At 41.8% G+C, this 19,677-nt stretch overlaps 1 protein-coding gene across 6 annotated transcripts in view; it reads right to left on the bottom strand.

Annotated features, from left to right (window-relative positions):
- Positions 1 to 19,677, bottom strand: part of PHF20 (PHD finger protein 20) — a 133,092-nt gene that overhangs the window by 20,937 nt on the left and 92,478 nt on the right. For 5 of the 6 annotated variants that reach the window (XM_069541474.1, XM_060030879.1, XM_060030878.1 and 2 more), the window contains 3 exons: positions 5,989 to 6,087; positions 5,179 to 5,343; positions 4,029 to 4,207 (listed from right to left, as the gene is read on the bottom strand). In XM_069541474.1, the coding sequence (XP_069397575.1) occupies positions 4,029 to 4,207; positions 5,179 to 5,343; positions 5,989 to 6,087 (443 nt within the window). The remainder of the gene's footprint in view (positions 1 to 4,028; positions 4,208 to 5,178; positions 5,344 to 5,988; positions 6,088 to 19,677) is intronic. The other variant, XM_069541473.1, reaches the window with a different exon arrangement.

Raw genomic sequence — 19,677 nt, forward strand, 5'->3', positions numbered from 1 at the left:
TACATGCATGTGTATGTGTGTATTCTAAAATAACAACATTGATTTATCCCTGGGTAAAAATAATCTGGGTAATCCTTGTTTTCTTCTTTGTAGATCTTGGAAAATGCAGAAAATAACAATCATAAAAATTTTTTAAGTATATTAAAATAAATTACAAAATGGCTATACTAGTAGATTGTTCTTTCACTTATCTGAAGAGCAAAGATAAAGAAGTTTGATAGTACTGTACTGACAAGGGCGCTGGTAAGACTGTGCTTTGGTACACCAGGGAAAGTTTATAGAATATTGCTATGACACCAGTATTTGTCAAAATAATAAATGCACGCCTACTTTGGTCCTGGAATTTTACTTTCAAAACTTGGTCCTACAGACATACTTACACAAAATTATTCATTACATCACTGCTAAGATTAGAAACAATCCAAATGTCCATCAACAAGGGAAGAGTTAAATAAATGATGATCCATCCATTATGCAACCATTAAAAAGAATGGGGAAGCTTTTTTAGATCTGAAAATGGAATGGTCTTCAACATATATTATTATTATTATTATTTTTTTTTTTTTGTGGTACGTGGGCCTCTCACTGTTGTGGCCTCTCCCGTTGCGGAGCACAGGCTCCGGACGCGCAGGCTCAGCGGCCATGGCTCACGGACCCAGCCACTCCGCGGCATGTGGGATCTTCCCAGACTGGGGCACGAACCCGTGTCCCCTGCATCGGCAGGCGGACTCTCAACCACTGCACCACCAGGGAAGCTCTTCAACATATATTATTAAATGAAAAAAAGATACTGAAAACACTATGTATTAAAATAACATTGTGTTAAAAAAAAAAAAAGATGGTTGTACAGCAATGTAAATGTACTCAATGCCAGTTCACTTAAAGCCACATATATTTAAAATGGTTAAGATGGTAAATTTTATGTTATGTATATTTTATCACAAAAAGAAAGAAAAAAAATGGAGAGTATATATTTGATATCGCTTGTTTAGCCACTGAATGTTTCTGGAGTGATACGCAAGAAGATGACAAGGGCTGCCTCCAGGGGAAGCAAATAAAGTTTCTAAAATGGGCTTCTTATTAAAGCTGCTACACAATTTTCACTGGGGTCCAACACCTAATGTTATATATTTGTTGCTCTAGGGCAAAGGTCAGCAAACTACAGCCCACAGGCCAAATTCAGCTTGAGTCCTATTTTGGTAAATAAAGTATAATATGAACATAACCATGGTCATTCATTTTTCTGTATTGCCTCTGACTGCTTGGGGCAGAGTTGAGTAGTTGTGACAGAGATCACATGGCCCAAAGCCTAAAATATTTATTTTCTGGTCCTTTAAGAAAAAGTTTGCCAAAACCTGCCTTAGAGCAATTAAAATAATTTAAATATTAAATGGGTTTCCTGATGCTCATTTTTTTATGTGGTACCCAGATTTCTCAAACATTCATGATTACTAAGTAGGATTTTAACCTTCCAGTGATTTAAATTAGCACTGGTAAATAAAATCAAATAATAATATACATGAACAATACTGCTACCAAATAACGAAAATGATCAAAGAAAACTATTTCTCTAAAGTAATCTTCTAGAGAACAAATGCTAAATGTTTTCTAGGGTTGTGCAAATTATCAATGTAAGTTTAAAATTTATTTTAAGAAAAAATGATCTGAACTTTCCTAAACGATGAATATATTTAAAACTAGACGAATACATTTTAAAACTTTAAACTGTATTGTTCCACTTAGCTCCCTCTAAATTTATGCCTTTTGCTAAAGTTACTGAGTGGAAAAAGGTACTCTGCTCACAATGACAGGTATAGTCAGAAACTGTCCCTCTATAACACAAAGCCAGCTGGACAACAAGTGGACAGCAAAGAAGAGTCTTCTACAACAAAACCCAAGGTGTTCTGAAGTGAGCTTGTCACCATAATGCCAGACAGGAAGCCACAGTGCTGAGCTGAGCTGCGGGGAAGGTCATGTGGAGCTTGGGAAGCAGGCAATGGAATTCAGTTCCTGACTCTGCCATGTAACAATGGTGTGGTCTCAATTTTTTCAAACTTAGTTTCCTCACAGCACAAAATGGCACTTCAAGCTCTACCCCCGCAAACACCCCATGATCCTTGCCACTTACAGAACAGTCAATGGAGAAAGTACCATGGTGGATCAGAACTGCATCTCTTATACTGATTAGCTGGAAGAGCCTTGCCAAGAGAGGCCTTCGTTACTCACCCACTAATGATTTCTAAGGACAAATGAGGACCAAATCAGGCTTCCAAGGCCCAGAACTGAGCACACGCCCAGAGAGACAGGATGAAAACTAACGATCTTCAACATACTTTTATTTCATTTATTTATTTATATTTATTTTTGGCCACATTGGGTCTTTGTTTCTGTGCATGGGCTTTCTCTAGTTGCAGCGAGCGGGGCTACTCTTCATTGCAGTGCACAGCCTTCTCATTGTGGTGGCTTCTCTTGTTGCAGAGCATGGGCTCTAGAGCGCAGGCTCAGTAGTTGTGGCTCACGGGTTTAGCTGCTCCACGCATGTGGGATCTTCCTGGAGCAGGGCTCGAACCTGTGTCCCCTGCATTGGCAGGCAGATTCTTAACCACTGCACCACCAGGGAAGCCCTTCAACATACTTTTAAAGCCAAACTTAAAAAAAAAATTCTACTGGAGGGGAAAAAAAACCAAACAAACGGTTTTCATGTTACATAAGTTTTTGAATTATATTCCACTGAGCTTCAGAGATTCTACAAATGGGTGTGTTTTATAAAATGAGACTATTTTAGAAGACAAAACAAAACAAAAAATGCACACTCCAAGCTTAAATGTTAAGACAGCAGAGCCCACCAGTACACATAATTCTTTACTGCTAGGCTAACTTATTATCACGCTGCCCTCAGAACAAAGTTTTTCTTCCCATCTCTGATTAACCAAAGTGACTACACAGCATGCTGTTTAGGAAAAGTCCCCATACAACGGCCATGTTCATTAGGCTTGTCTCACAAAAAAAAGAAAACAACTGAGCCACTGAAATGCTCCAGGTTGGCAACCACCGCTCACAACCCCACCTGCATATTAGAGCTCATGGGAAGAGGCCAGCCATTCACATTTCTGAACTTAAAAGTGAAAATTATTCATTTTGAGCTTCCCAAACTACTGCTTTTATCTGTTACACATTTGGGGGTTCTGTGAAAAGAGTCCATTAGGGAAAGGGGTTGTGATGCTGAAAAAGTGATTTGAAAACCACTGACCTAATGCATACTAAAGGTCATAAATATGAGGAGCTATTTGAGACCATTCGTGTATCTTGAATTCTCAGAGGTTGCCATGAAGGCTATTAAAAAAAACCAGAAACTCCCAGAAGAATTCTAACCAACATAAACATGACTTACTTAAAAAGCTCAGGTTCCCTGGAGTCAGCCAGGCAGCAGCCACCTCCACCAGAACTGTGATTAAGAGCAAGAGAAGGGCCAGAGGCAAGCAGGTGCTGGCCAGTGATGGTCTCCCCAAGCAGGCAGGGAGGCCCCCCAACAGGCACATCCCAGAAATGGAGACAACAAATACAAATGCCAAGAAAATGAAGAATAAGAAACAGACAAGTTACAAAACTGGCCTCCATCTCTTTAGGCCATAAAGAAACTTCACCTGAGAGAGAAGATATGGATGCACAGGAAGATCAAACTGCCCCTCCAGAGATGTGGGCCCCTACTGTTCAACTCCTCACTGTGTGACCACAGGCAAGGCCCTTCCCATTTGCGGGTCCAGCTGGCCCAAGCAGAGCAGAAGAGGTTTAGACTCAGTGATCCCTCAAGTCCTCTCTCATTCTAGTCACAGGCTATTTATACCAGCCTGAGATGCAGAGGAAGCTGAGCCAGTAAACAAAGCTCAATTTGCTGCTGACAGTGCTGCCTGCCTGGGGCTTCTGACATGACGTTACTTTTGCTGGCCTCAGACTGTGTTCCCTCAAAATTCCCTCCAAGGACCAGTTTGTGCTCCTCTATACCTGTGTCTCCTGGAAGCTCCACCTACCTGAATCATGAAGTCATTTTCCTCCTGAACCTCACAGATGCAGCGGACCACTTCAAAATCGTAACGGTCCTCCCCATCAAGTTCCTCATCTGGGTTAGTGGTCACATCAACGTCTTGGCCATACTCCTCATCGCTCCAAAGAAAGCTCTCGGAGGAGGAGTCACTCAGATTATCTTCTTCTGAGAAGAAAGGGAAAACAACAGTCACTTTTTAAAATTATAGTTGTAAGATTTTTTAAAAACCCTAGATTGTCAAGAGTAGAAATGACCTTACAGAACTTCTCCTCTGTGAACTTTCACAGAGCTGGGAAACGCGAACTCCAATCTGTTCCTCAGGCCTGTCATCTACTAACAGCCCGAATGATATGTGCTGCCCGGCAGTGAACTGAACTCCATTTCCTCATTTTCCTGACAGTGAAGCCCAAGGTCAATGGCTGCTCAAGGTCACAGAGCTCACTGGCAGAGAAACTGCAACTCCACATGAGCCACACAGATCATCATCCCTAACGACTCAAACGTGTTCCCTGACCTCACCCCATCCAGCCGTGACCTGGCTTACAGCCCAGTCTGTATCCACAGCCACCTTTAAAACTCTGTAAACAGTGGGGAATGAGGAAGGGGCAGATTCCAGGGATAATCAGAACCAGAATCACTAGATCTTGGTACCTGATTAGTGGTTATTACAGCTAACCTTTACTGATCACTTATTCTATACCAGACACTGTTCTAAGTACTTTCCACATACTTATTAACTACTTTTAAACTCACAATCACCCTGTAAGTTGCTAAAGAAGGGAAAACTTCAAGGTTGACTCAGATTTCCCCGAGCAACCAGGTTAGATGCAGAGGCCACCAACAAGAAATGGAGGAACAGGAGGGGCAGGTGTGCAAGGAGTTGGGGGATAATGGATTCGGTTATAGACACACTGGCTTAGAAGTACCTAAGAGACATTCTACTAAGACCAAAGTTGGAGAGAAGGGAAGTTCTGGGAAGGTACAGCTAATGGCCTATTTATTTGATGTACTTCTTGTTTAAAAGACCTAACAGACTACTTGCAGAAGTCCTGAGAGTAGATTACAGTATCAACATAAATCCAGCCTTCTCAGACTGCCGTGCTGTACAAATGATCAAGCCAGCAGAGCCTCCTTACCGGACATTTTCACTTTCCCTTTGTAGTTTCCAGATTCTGAGCCATGGAGCTGTGGGCTCATATGGACCCCGGGCTTGTGTGAGGACCCACACCTGGTGACAGCAAATGCCTTGGGTGGAGAAGGTTCCTGGGAGGTATCACTGATCTCCTCACTGCAGGGGCATTCTGGAAGAACAAAATCAGGAAGAAATTAGCACCCTCAGACATCACTAGGGCATTCCAGAATCAACCCCATCCAACCAACAGCTCTGCTGTTCAAAGAGCTCAAATGCTCAGAAGCAATTCAGCTAGAACAGATTTAGGGATTAATACTTCTAGCTACCTCCAAAAGCCTCAAAACAAAAAGCTTCTTCCTCACCATCACCCTCTCCCCTTTTTCTGATAAGGTTGCTTTTCTAAGCCAGAAGATACTTTGAGAATAAAATGTGGAATCCCTTTAGCTCCCAAGACTGGAACACTGATTTTCTTAAAAATCAGCATTTTTGTTGGGGCTAGACACACGCTTTTCAAGAAATGAATCCTTTCTTGAAAGGGTTCAGAGATGTGTGTGCAGACAAATACAGTCATTCACCTGCATATCCTCTCCTACAATGGCGCTTCCATCGTGACAGAGCACACCGGCCAACACAGCAAGAGGGAGGGCTTTCCAAATGCCAATGTGGCCTTGTAGCACCTGGGGTGAGCTGAGCCCACAAGCTCCATTAAAGGCCTGCTGGCCTTCCTCTCCTCAGAGGCCAAGACTGGGGAGAAGCAACCCCTCCCTACCTACAGTAAGGAAATCCAAGTGAAACGTCCCAGGGGAAAATTTACCAGGTTTGGTTTTCTTTTTCTTTTTCTTTTTCTTCTTTGGCTTCACCCTCACAAACTCTTTGAATTTCTTCTCTTTATTCTTCTCCTTGTCTTTTGCAGCTAGAATTAAATACAAGTGTAAGTACTGGCATTCTAACATTTTGTTTTCAATGCCGGAATGTTTATGCTTAAGTAAGTAAGCATGCACAATGTGAAGAACTAAAATGGTCAGTAGAACAGAGTTCCAGGTCTGGTTCTGCCTGGGAGGTCACCTTCCATCCTCCTCAGAGCTCTGCAGCCCTTTCTCTATCATCAAGCCTTTAGACCAGAGGCTGGCAAACTCTGGCCCACTGCCTGTTATTATAAATAAGTTTTATTGAAAATACACTATGCTCATTTGTTACATGTTGACCATGGCTGCTGCCACACTTCAGTGGCAGATTTGAGGAGTAAAGACAGAGACCTTATGGCCTTCAAAGCTGAAATATTTATTGTCTGGTCCTTTACAGAAAAAATGTGCCAACCCTCCTTAGATCACTACTCCTGAACACTGGCTACATATTGCAATCACCAAGGGAGATTTTTAGAAAGTGAATGCCCGGGTCCCACCCACAAAGATTCTGATTTAACTGGCTTGAGGTGCAACCTGAACATCAGGATTTTGTTTGCTTGATTCTTCTTCTTCTTTTTTTAATAACTGAAGTACAATTCATGTAATATAAAATTATCCACTTAAAAAGGAATAATTCACACCTTCCAAAAACCACAACTTCATTCTCTGCTACTTTTCACAGCAAAACTTCTTAAGTTATCAATACTCCCTGCCAAACTTCTCAATTCAGTTTTCCTAATTCCCCTCTAAAAAGCTTCCCACCTACCACTCAACTGAGACTGTAGTTTTCAAGTTAATAATAGCCTAACCATTGCAAAAATCCAGTTGTTTCTTCTATCTTATCAAACACATCTGTAGCATTTCAAATAATTGACCATGCCTTACTTTTTAGGTGTTAAGATATGTTTAAGCATACATATACCCTGTGACCTAGCCATTCCACTCCTAGATATTTACTCAAGAGAAAGGATAACTTATGTCCACACAGAGACTTGTATATGAATGCCCACAGCAGCTTTAGTTGTAATCTCCCAAAATGAAAATTGCCCAAATGTCCATCACCAGGTGAATGGACAAATAATTCGTGGTGTATCCATACAATGGAATACCTCCGACAATAAAAGTATAAACTATTAATAATATGCAGCAACGTAAGTGAACCTCAAAATAAGTATGCTGAGTAAAAGGAGCCATATAAAATCTAATGCATACTGCATGATTCCATTTATATAAAATTCTAGAAAATGAACACTAATCTATATAATAGAAAGCAGACTACCTGGGGATGAGAGAGGGGGGAGGAGTAGAAAGGAGGAATTAAAAAGGGGCATAAGGAAATTGCAGGAGGTAATGGATATGTTTACCATTTTATTATGGTAATGGCTGGGTATATATATATATATCCCAAATCTCATCAAATAATACAATTTAAATATGTGCAGTCCACTGAACAACAATTAAGCTTCAATAAACCTGTAGGTAGGTAAGAGGAAGGGAGGGAGGGAAAAAGAAAGCAATCCAGTGGCAGGTAGTACATTCACAATGCTGTGCAACCAGCTCTACCCCAGTTCCAAAACATTCCCATCACTCCGAAGTAAAACCACTTACCATTAAGCCCTCAACCCTTGGCAACCACCAATCTGCATCTGTCTCTACGAACTTATCCATTCTGGACATTTCATATATATACAGTAAGTGACCTTTTGTGGCTTCTTTCACTTAGCGTAATGTTTTCAAGGGCATCAGTGTTTTTAAAAACACTCTCCAAGTGATTCTGATGTAGAATCAAGATGGATCACAAAGCAAGTGTGGGGTAGGATAAGCAGTCAGGTTCAACTGACTTTAACTGAGCACCTGTGTGCAAATATCACAGTATCTCATTTAACCCTAACAACCACCTGTGTATATCATTCCAGTTTCACAGAGGAGGAAATTGAAGCTTGGTGAGGTGATGACACCTGCTTGAGATCATGCAGACATTTAAAAACAGGTTCATCTGGCTCTCCAGCACCAAGTCAGCACTAGCTCCGAGGTCCCTCTCCCAAACAGGCATCCAGGAACTGTACGAGAGGACGATGGGCTGCATCCCCCAGCTGGCAAGCCTGGCTCTACAGGTAGAAGTTATTAATCTACTGGCTAAAGAACATAGGACTTAAGGGTCTCTAAGCTCCCTTCCTGTTAAAATACTCTGCAACTGGGAAACAAAGTTCAACAAACAAGAACTCTAGAAAAGACCTTAGTCTAATTTACAAAAGTACTCTTTCTAAGATTAAGAAACCAGAGCCCCCAAAAATAAGGTGACTAAGCCAAAGTCATGCAGTTGATAAACAAAACATGGTTAAATGCCTCCTAAATTTCATTCATAAAAGCTATCAACAATATTTACTTTTCCTCTGATCCCGGAAACAGTCTTCCTCAGGAATAGAAACAGAACAACTCATTTCTGCACATTCGCATGGCTACAACCACATTATCAGTCATGGTTTAAATTCGTTTATTTAACAAATATCTGAGCATCCACCATGTTCCAAACATCATTCGAGGGAGGAGGGAGGGATAAGGCAATGAACAAAAAAAGACAAAAACTCTCGCCCTCACAGAACTACATTCTAGTGGGTGGGAGCAGAAAGCAAGTCAGTCATATAGTATTTTAGGAGGTGATTAGTGCTATGGAAAAAATAAAGCAAGGAAGGGGGATAGTAGGGATGAGGGAAGGGGAGATTTGCAATTTTAACAGTCTGTGGTCAGAGAATGCCTCGCTGAGAAAAGGACATCTGAGCAAAGACCTGAAAGGAGAGAACAAAACATGCAGAAATCTGGGAGAAGAGTCTTCCAGGCCAGGGACAGCAAATGCAAAGATTCTAAGGACAGGAAGGCCTTCACTGTTCAAGAAATAGGCACAGGGAACACTTCCTAACTCATTCTACACGGCCAGCATTACTCTAATACCAAAATCAGATAAAGACATTACAGAAAGGAAAACTACAGACCATTATCTCTCATGAACACAAATGCAAAAATATTAGCAAGCTGAATCCAACTATGTATAAAAAGAATTATATATCACAGCCAACTGGGATTCATTCCAGGTATACAAGGAAGGCGGGTTCAACATCTGATAATCAATTAATGTAATCCATCATATCAACAGGCTAAAAAAGAAAAATAATATATCAATTGATGTAGGGTATATGCCCAGTAGTGGGACTGCTGGGTCACATGGTAGTTCTATTTTTAGTTTTGTAAGGAACCTCCATACTGTTCTCCACAGTGGCTGTATCAATTTACATTCCCACCAACAGTGCAAAAGGGTTCCCTTTTCTCCACACCTTCTCCAGCATTTATTGTTTGTAGACTTCTTGATGATGGCCATTCTGAACGGTATGAGGTGATACCTCACTGTAGTTTTGATTTGCATTTCTCTAATAATTAGTTATGTTGAGCATCTTTCCATGTGCCTCTTGGCCATCTGTATGTCTTCTATGGTAAAATGTCTATTTAGGTCTTCTGTCCATTTTTTAATTGGGTTGTTTGTTTTTGGATATTGAGCTCCATGAGCTGTTTGTATATTTTGGAGATTAATCCTTTGTCCGTTGCTCCGTTTGCAAATATTTTCTTCCATTCTGAGGGTTGTCTTTTGTCTTGTTTATGGTTTCCTATGCTGTGCAAAAGCTTTTAAGTTTCATTAGGTTCCACTTGTTTATTTATTTATTTATTTATTTTTCATTACTCTAGGAGGTGGGTCAAAAAAGATCTTGCTGTGGTTTATGTCAAAGAGTGTTTTTCCTATGTTTTCCTCTAAGAGTTTTATAGTGTCCAGCTTTACATTTAGGTCTTTAACCCATTTTGAGTTTATTTTTGTGTATGGTATTAAGGAGTGTTCTAATTTCATTCTTTTACATGTAGCTATACAGTTTTCCCAGCACCACTTATTGAAGAGGCTGTCTTTTCTCCATTATATATTCTTGCCTCCTTTGTCATAAATTAGGTGACCATATGTGCACGGGTTTATCTCTGGGCTTTCTATCCTGTACCATTGATCTATATTTCTGTTTTTGTGCCAGTACCATACTGTCTTGATTACTGTAGCTTTGTAGTATAGTTTGAAGTTGGGAAGCCTGAGTCCTCCAGCTCCGTTTTTCTTTCTCAAGATTGCTTTGGTTATTCGGGGTCTTTTGTGTTTCCATACAAATTGTAAATTTTGTTCTAATTCTGTGAAGAATGCCATTCGTTGGTAGTTTGACAGGGATTGCACTGAATCAGTAGATTGCTTTGGGTAGTATAGTCGTTTTCACAATATTGATTCTTCCAATCCAAGAACATGGTATATTTCTCCATCTGTTTATATGATCTTTGATTTCTTTCATCAGTGTTTTATAGTTTTCCAAGTACAAGTCTTTTGCCTCCTTAGGTAGGTTTATTCCTAGGTATTTTTATTCTTTTTGTTGCAATGGTAAATGGGACTGTTTCCTTAATTTTTCTTTCTGATTTTTCGTTGTTAGTGTATAGGAATGCAAGAGATTTCTGTGCATTAATTTTGTATCCTGAAACCTTTCCAAATTCACTGATTAGTCCTAGTAGTTTTCTGGTGGCATCTTTAGGATTTTCTATGTATAGTATCAATTGATGCAAAAAAAAAAAGCATTTGACAATATCCAACACTCACTCATGATAAAAATTCTCAGAAAGCTAGGAACAGAGGAAAACTTCCTCAACTTCATAAAGGACATCTACAGAAAACCTACAACTAACTTCATAGTTAATGGTGAGAACTGGATGCTTTCTCTTAAGATCAGGAACAAGGCAAGGATGTACCCTCTCAATACTTCTTTTCAACATGGTACTAGACATCCTATCTAGTACAATAAGACAAGAAAAGGAAATAAAATATAAATTGGAACAGAAGAAATGAAACTTTATGCTTTACAAGGAAATTGGCCTTTACTATGAGTAACTTCACTGGAAGGATTTGAGCAAATGTTTGATGGGATTTGATGTACCTTCACCCACACACATATAGAAACAATTGCCCAATCCAGTTTTTGATTTGTAAACTCAGGTTTTAATGACCTTCAAACTAAAGTAACTGTCTCCATTAGCTTACTGAAATGTTAACAGCATTAACCCAATCACTAGCAGAACTGGTTGAAGAGATACCACCTAGGTTCTGGATCCCTGAGACAGAAAGGTCCAGATGCAGGATATAAATTGCCAAATGCCAGGGCATACCCAGTTATCACCTAGTATGGTAGTTCCTTTGGGCTTCTCCAACAACAATCTTTTTTGCATTTCACATTTTATAAAACAGCATCACAACCTTTAGGGAACCCAACAGGAAGTTAAGAAAAGGACGGTGAAGTTCATTCCATACAAATATTCCTGAAGACCCTACATTATTCAAACTCACATAATTCATGACTAATATTTCCAGAAAATAAAGGTATAATGAACACACTTTCATTGGCCTTCCAGCTTTGAAATCATGTGGTTGATGAATTTTGTCAATTTGGTAGGATCTGTATTAATTCAAATTTTATACATAAGGCTTTTTATATCACACAACTTCAAGCTGATCGACTTCAGTTTTGCATAAAATACATCTATCTATACCTTAACATGATTACCACTTTAGAGAGGAGGAAGTGAAACTCAGAGAAGCTGCAAGACCATAAATTGGTGTATAGAAAAGATGAACTCAGACCTATGGGTCTGAGGACTTGGGCCATGTTGTGGGTCCTGTGCACTGTCCCTGATACAGGAAATGAGCACAGGGCATGGATCTGCTCTACAGTTCAACACCACCACCACCCTTTCCCCGGCTGTGCAGATTTTGCTGGGTGTAGCCAAAATTGTGGATATCTCCCAGCATCTCTTCTACCCCTCCTTCACTGTGCAGCATCTAAGGGATTTGGACAGGACTGACTTCACACTCACTTAAACTTATAAGAGTAATGCCATGCCCCTTGTCACAGTCATAGGCTTAGACAATCTGAGCCTGGGGCAACTGGTTCATAAGGCAGGGACAGGAATAGAGTAATCCAACCCGAACTCGGGACTCTGGTCCAAAGTTTATTAAAATCTTACTTTCTTGTTAGATTTGAATGAAGCAGCATGGAGTCTTAAATGATACTGGCTTCCATCCTCTGACCACAAGGGTTTAACCTGAAAACAGCACTGAGAGGTGAGACGATAAGACAACCAACAGGCCTGGAGCAGTACACCTCCCATGGACTTCCCTATTACGTGAACTAACACATCCCCTTTATTGTGGAATCAAATTGAATTGGGTCTCCCGTTACTTGTAACTAAAAGCATCCCAAGTGCTGCAGCTAGTCAGAAATATGGTCATATTAAGCTTTAAAGAGTCCACTCCTGAGGCTTCAATTAGAGGAGTAAGCACTGAGGATAAAAAGAAGAGATATTCTAGGAAATTGTTCTACAGAAACCTGTGTTCTCTGAACACAGAGGGAAGAGAGAAAGCATTCATAGGCTCACCTGGCTTCTGGCTGAAGACTGTAAAGTCACATGTGGCCGTAGGTGACACAGCTCATAGGGAGAACTGCCCAGCAGGGACTAAGCTAACCCAGGTGAGTCCCTGAGGAACAGGGGCAGACAAGGTGACAACAGGCAGAACTCAATCACTCGTTCGGACTACCCATGTGCACAGAAGTCTCCTACAGGGAGGCACTCCTATTGCCCACTTCAAGGCCCAGGGCCCAGGGCCAGGGCATCCTCCCATGGAATCCTAAAAGACAGCAGAGCCTAAAAGTGAGAGTACGTGTTCTGCAACTAGATTCAAATTGTGGCTCCACTACATGCTAGATGTGTCTATACTGGTTCAAGTTAATCCACTTCATCAGCATCTCAGTTTCTAATCCATAAAGTCTTCACAATAGTACCTGCTTCATAGGGTTTTTTTTTGAGGATTACACAAGACAATACAAGTAAAGAACTTGGAACAGTGCCCGGCACAAAATTAGCTGTTGTTATCTCGCCTGCGATACTCTCTCCCTGGAAGGTGGTACTCGTCTGTGGTCAGCTCTCTCTCTGAACAGCTTGACCAATTGTTCCATGACCCACAGAACAGACACTTGGCTACAGAGCTTCTTCCTGAATGCCCAGACTTGGCTGGACAAAGAGCAACTTCCTGTCAGGGCTCTGGATCAGAGAGCAGCTTGTCGCCTGAGGAGGGCGAGGCTTTTCCAGATGGCCACTCGTCCTCTACTCAGGCTGCAGGTGCCCATCAGGAGAAATACCAGAGCCCTTCTTGCTCCCTCTATACAGCCTGCTCTCTATTTCTCCCTCGGATCACTATGTTATGATAGCAGAAGGACATCAGACTGCTGCTTCCAGGAGGGAAGAGGAAAAAAATGACATCACCCTCCCCTATGGGAGAACTGCTTGTACACCACAGAGCACTGCCACATGCCAGGGACAAGCAGTGACCAGAGTCTGTTCTGACCTGTACAAGGGGAGGGCAACTCAAGGGCAGAGCAGGCGTGGGTATGCTCTTGGAGGGATTTTCACCACCTATCAGAGGAAATGGTCTCATGGCCTAACACCATCATTTCACTTTGTGTTTCTTTTTTTTTTTTTTTAATATTTATTTATTTATTTGGTTGCACCGAGTCTTAGTTGCAGCTCTCGGGCTCCTCAGCTGCAGCATGTGGGCTCCTTAGTTATGGCAGGTGGGCTCCTCAGTTGCAGCTCGCCAGCTCCTTAGTTGCGGCGTGTGGGCTCCTTAGTTGTGGCATGCATATGGGATCTAGTTCCCTGACCAGGGATTGAACCCGGGCCCCCTGCACTGGGAGCGTGGAGTCTTAACCACTGCACCACCAAGGAAGTCCCTCACCTTGTCTATCTTTCCAGCCTCATCTCCAATTAGTCCCCCACCATGGATCCCACCCAGACACTGGCCCAAAGGGGCCCTCCAATAAACCCCTCCCTCAAGCCCTGCCTTTTTCTACCTTGGCTCATATGGCAGAGACTGCCATGCAGTCTCCAATACCCACTTCTCCCAAAGGGAAAAAAGTACACTTTCCAGCTTCCCCTGAGTGAGGTGTGGCCACGTACAGATGTTCTGGCATATGGGATATGAACAGAAGTGATGTGTGGCACTTCCGGGTTGTGCCCTTAAAGGAAAAAGGCATGCCTCGCCTTTCCCTTCGCAGCTGCGGAAAGACAGGCAAGGTGGTGAGCGATCTGGGTCCACACAGAGAGAGCAACACCTTGGGCTGGTGGGGCACTCAGGAGGAAGCTGGCCCTGGACACCTGGACACCTGCTCAGAGCCACAGCAGAGCCACTGTGGAGAGCCTGCAGTTTGACCAAAGACAGAAATAACCCTCTGTCTTAAGCCAGCTTCTTTGGTATTCTCTTTAAGGCACCATAATCTATATCCTAATTAAGCTCCTATTTCTCCCTTCCCTTTAAGGGGAGAGGGCACGGTTCTGTGAGAAGGCCAGTCTAGAACCACAAGAAAAGATACAAAGAACTGTCCACTCTGGTGCTCCAAGGCTCCTTTCGGCCTAAAGCCAAGGTTTACCCAGAGTGAGAATACGAATGAAATGGATGTAACAATAGGTAATGAGCACAGGTGAGCCTCCCTTTGATCCTCAAATATTCTTTCTGCAGCAAACCTCTACTCAGGACTGGACTCACCTATGCAGAATCAAACACAAGCACCAAGGAAGCCTAAGCTCACCCCTGGAAGAGAATTTACTAAATGGATTCTGGTATTCTATGAAACCTCATTTGGAAAAGCAAATCTAAACTGACCTTCCAAATTAACTTATGGGACTAAAGGCCTGGCTGAGCGAAAAGGAAACATCTGCAGGCCAGAGTCAGAAGGGGTACCTTAGGGGCAGACAACCATGACAATCTGTTCCTCTCAATGCCTCTGAACTTTGTTCTGCTTGTTCCCAGCATAGGGATCCCTTTCCTATTCCCCTGCCTTCTGGTTCACCCCGTACCTACCCTCACACTTTAAGGCCTAACTCAAATGTCACCTCCTCCTCTCGACATCCCAGCCCCTGCTCTTCAGGCAAAATCTGAATGTGTTCCCACAACATTTCACACGTTCTTTACATAGAACTTAGTAGTCCTCACTGTAACTGTTTATGTGCTTTTCTCCCCTCATGAAAGAGCCCTGCCTCATTCATACCTAGTCCTACATCATGATTTTGGAAAGGAGTAAATCAGATCTGTGAAGAGCTCAGATCACAAGTGAACAGGAGCAGAATTGCTACTAAGATAGAGTCTGTGGACTTCAGACGAGAACTGCTTCTCCTGCCTAACTTTACCAGCAGGAAAATGGTTGGGGAGGATAGACCAAAATATAAATCTCTGCAGAGCGTTTTCTGGTCCTGCTGGACCAGAAGCCCCAGAAATCTCCATCTGAGAAATCTATTAGAACCCAAGTTCCCATAATCAGAGTACTTGGCATAAAGGGAGCACTTCTTTACAGTAATTGTCCCCAAATAACTGTCCCCAATTACAGTACAGTAATTGTGCTGTCCCAAGCAGCACACATTCTGTAATATTTTGATTTTCACTTAAGCACAGCGTCAAGTTCACACTGCCTGTGAACTAGGACACAAGCTGCCTGGTGTCAGAGTCTCACCTTGAAACATCTCCCCACTTGAACTCCCCCCACTTTCTGAAATTCCACTCCTAAAGATAAGAGCTTTCTTAGAAGCTGAGGTGAAAACTAGATGTGCTGAGAGAACAGATGATCTGTTTAGCTGGTTTTATTCTTTCAAATCTTAAGAAATTTAGTCATCAGGTTAGTCAAGTACCCAGCAAATCCATGAGGAAACGGGAGACTCTGATGTGAAAAAAGTGAGGGCAATGCCTGGAACAGGGGGTGCCTTCTGGAGGGCTGCGGCCTATGGAGTATGCTGAATATGCCTCTGTGTTTGCTCTCATTGATATCCAGCGACGTGATGAAGGCTGAACATGTCTACTGACCCCAGTTCACAGATGGTGAGAACTGAGGCTCCTGCTGGTGAGTGGCAGAGGCAGGACGAGTGGCCAGGTTTTTAATTTCCCAGCTAGAGCACAGCAAGATGAATGGTCTAGTTTGCTTCAGCCTGGGAACTGCTGGCAATCTCAGCAATCAGGCCTGGGAGAGCTGTGAAATGGTCTGTGGTCTGTGTCCACCTGACATGGGGGCGTAGGGGTGGGGGGGAAATGTCCCTTCCTGGCTGCACAAGCCTGCTCTCCATCTGAGAGGGTACAGGAATGACCAGGCTATACCCCAACGTGGGTGAGAGGCCTGTATGGTACACTGAGCCACCAAATTGACCGGTTTTACGAAGGACCAGCAGGGGGGTAACAAGTTAAAACACAGGGATTTGAAATACCCTTCTGTTCCCCCTAAAGCATTTTGTAACTGTCCACCCCTGCCAGCCTGGCGAGTATTCCCATAGCAGATCTTGTTATTTTAAAACCTGTCAGGCACATTTCCCCAATTCACCAAGGGACTTCCAAACCCCAGTGAAAGGGATCCTTCTGTATTGAGAGAGAATTTTAGAAATCCCATGTCGGTATATTGGTATGAGACCCAAATGTAGTACATAAAAATAGAAAATCACTCACTCAGGTTTCTTCATTTTATCAACATGGCAACACCTTGTCTATCGGTTTTGCAGCTTATCAGAGGTCAGATGAGTTTAGAACTCAGCTCTCTGACCGCCTGGGTTAATGTTTTCACTAAGATAAAGACGTAGTATTTATTAAGAGTTTACTGTAGGCCAGACACTGTGCTAAGCATTTTACATTATGTCATTTAATGTAACGAAGTTCTGAGGTAGGTACGTATCCCCATTTCACAGATGGAGAAACTGAAGCTCACAGTTCTTTGCCCGAGGTCACAGAGGAAGCAAGCGGTGGAGGCTAGATTCAAATTCAGGTGTGCTGACTCCAAGCCTGCTCATATTACTCAACACAAATCAAGACCCTCAAGTATAGTTAATCAGGAATTCCAAAACCAAACAAGAGGTCCGCACACCCTCTTGTGCGGGAACACCCACCCTGTACTCAGGGCAAGGTGCCTCCTCGGACAATTACCATGATTATCTGTTATAATCACCATTCGGATAAGGAAACAGAACCCCAGCACCCCAAGAGTCTCCTTCCTGCCCTACTTTCAGTCATTCATCCACCTACCCCCAAGGATAACCACTGTACTGACCCCAAACATAACAGATTCATTTTTTTTGAACCTTATATACATATCTACCATATCATATATATGAGTTTATGTTAGCTTCGTTGGCTCAACATTATATTTGTGAGATGTTGGTGGGTATAGCTGTAGCTCATTCACTCACTGCTGTATAGTATTCCACTGTATCAAGACACCACAATTTATTTACTCGATTTATTCTTCACACATTTATTTACTGTGAATAAACACTTGAGCTGTTTCCAATTTAGGGCTCTTAAGAAGAGTGCTGCTTTGAACATGTGTGCACATTTCAAAATAATTTTCAATGCCTAACATAAAGACCTTTCCAGCATTTTTGGGGGGGCAAGTAGTTTAACCTCCATGTTACATACTAGAAGATGAGGGATTTAATCAATACCACAGAACTTTGAGTGGCAGAGCTGGGTCTCAAACTCAGACCTTCAGGCTCCCCGACCACTGCTCCTTCCTTCCTTCCACCACAGCACTGAAAAGGGAAGGAGGAGGGGAGGGTGCAGACTAAAGTCAGAGGTCAGCTGACCAGAGCCAACCAGCAAGCCAGGCCAATCCACAGAGATAGGGGCTCAGAGAGAACCGTCCTCAGAGCAGACCAAATCCCTCACATCACGGTTTCCTCTCTCAGGCTGTCCGAGAATGGCGCTGCGGTGGGAGCCCAGCAGAAACAGGGGAGGTTTGTAACAATTACGACTCTCATTTAAAAGGTACAAAACAAACGTTTTTCTCCTTGAGGAAAAACAAGGAGATAATCACTTCAAATTCCTAAGATTGGGCAAACTTATGTCAGATAATACCAAAAGCTGGTGGGGATATAGACAAATCACAGAGCTGACAGGAATGTTGAAGTCAGAACCACCATTTTCAAGTACATTCTGGTGCATTAACTAAAACCCTTCCATCTAGCAATTCCTCTTCTAGGTAAATACTCAAAAGAAATGATCACGCACAGGGGATGTGTACACAGGCAGTCCCTGAAGCATCATCTACAAAAGTATAAAACTAGAAACCTCAATGACCCTGAGTAGGAAGGGGTTAAATAAACTCTGGCATACATAACTATTGTTTAAAAAAAAAAAGTTACACCTACAAGGGGGGATGGGCGTGCCCAAAACCCCACAATACACCAGCTGAAGAATCAACGAGATCCACCTACAGGTTTCAACCGGGATGAAGACGAACATAATGCTAAACAAAAAGCAACAAGTTCCAAAAGAGTAAGTATATGATACTATTTATACATATTTTTAAAACACATAAAATACTCTATCATTTACCAATATAAATGTTAATAACACTCGAAAATACTATATGGAGAGGAGGGATAAATTGGGAGACTGGGACTGACATGTACATACTACTTTATATAAAATAGATAACTAATAAGGACCTACTGTATAGCACAGGGAACTCTACTCAATACTCTGTAATGGTCTATATGGGGAAAGAATCTAAAAAAGAGTGGATATATGTATATGTATAACTGAGTCACTTTACTGTACAGCAGAAACTAACACAACATTGTAAATCAACTATACTCCAGTAAAAAATTTTTTAAATACTATACATTATTTCTCAACATATATGCATGTATTGGGGAAAGCATAAAGGGAAAGAAAGGAAAAGCAATTCAGGGGGTTTGTACCTCATCCTAGTGTTTTGTTTCCCTTAAAAAAATCTGAAGGAAATATGGCAAAATGTTAACATTTTTTAAGTGTAGGTGGGGGTTAGATGCATACATGTTTGCTCTATATAATCCTGTGTACTTTTCTATATATTTAAAATATTCCAGAATTTTTAAAATAAAAGACTAAAGTCACTACAATATTTTTTACCTATCAGATTAGCAATACTTTAAAATTTGATAATACTGATAAGATTGTAAAGAAACTGGTGTGCATAACCAGTTGGTGGGAGATTACAAACTGGGATAAGCTCTTTGAAAGGTGATTTGGCATCATCTATCAGAAATTTAAATATGCATACCCTTTTCCTAAGCAAATCCCGCCTCCAGGAACTTATCGCATGAATTTATTCATACACAAGAGCAAATTAATCTTCAGGAAGGTTTACTTTGCTTTAGCACTTGGTAAGAGTGAAAAAATCGGTGAATCATAATTTTCTGTAGGAAAATGTTTAAAGTCCAGTACACCCATACAATGGAATAATGGCCACTGTCAAAATGAGGTAGAGCCACATTATCTATGCTGACATGAAATGAGGGCCAAGGTATCTTTAATGAAAAAAGCAAGCTGCATATGATACCAACTGTATAAAAAGATATTTTCTATTAGACATATAAGAAATGTGCAGTTTGGATACGCACAGAAAATATCTGAAAAGTTATAAAAGAGTTTGTTAAAAATAGGTATATCTGCAAGGGAGGTGGGGCTACCA

This window comes from Delphinus delphis, chromosome 15 (genome assembly GCF_949987515.2).
Source record: "Delphinus delphis chromosome 15, mDelDel1.2, whole genome shotgun sequence".
Classification (NCBI taxonomy): Eukaryota; Metazoa; Chordata; class Mammalia; order Artiodactyla; family Delphinidae; genus Delphinus; species Delphinus delphis.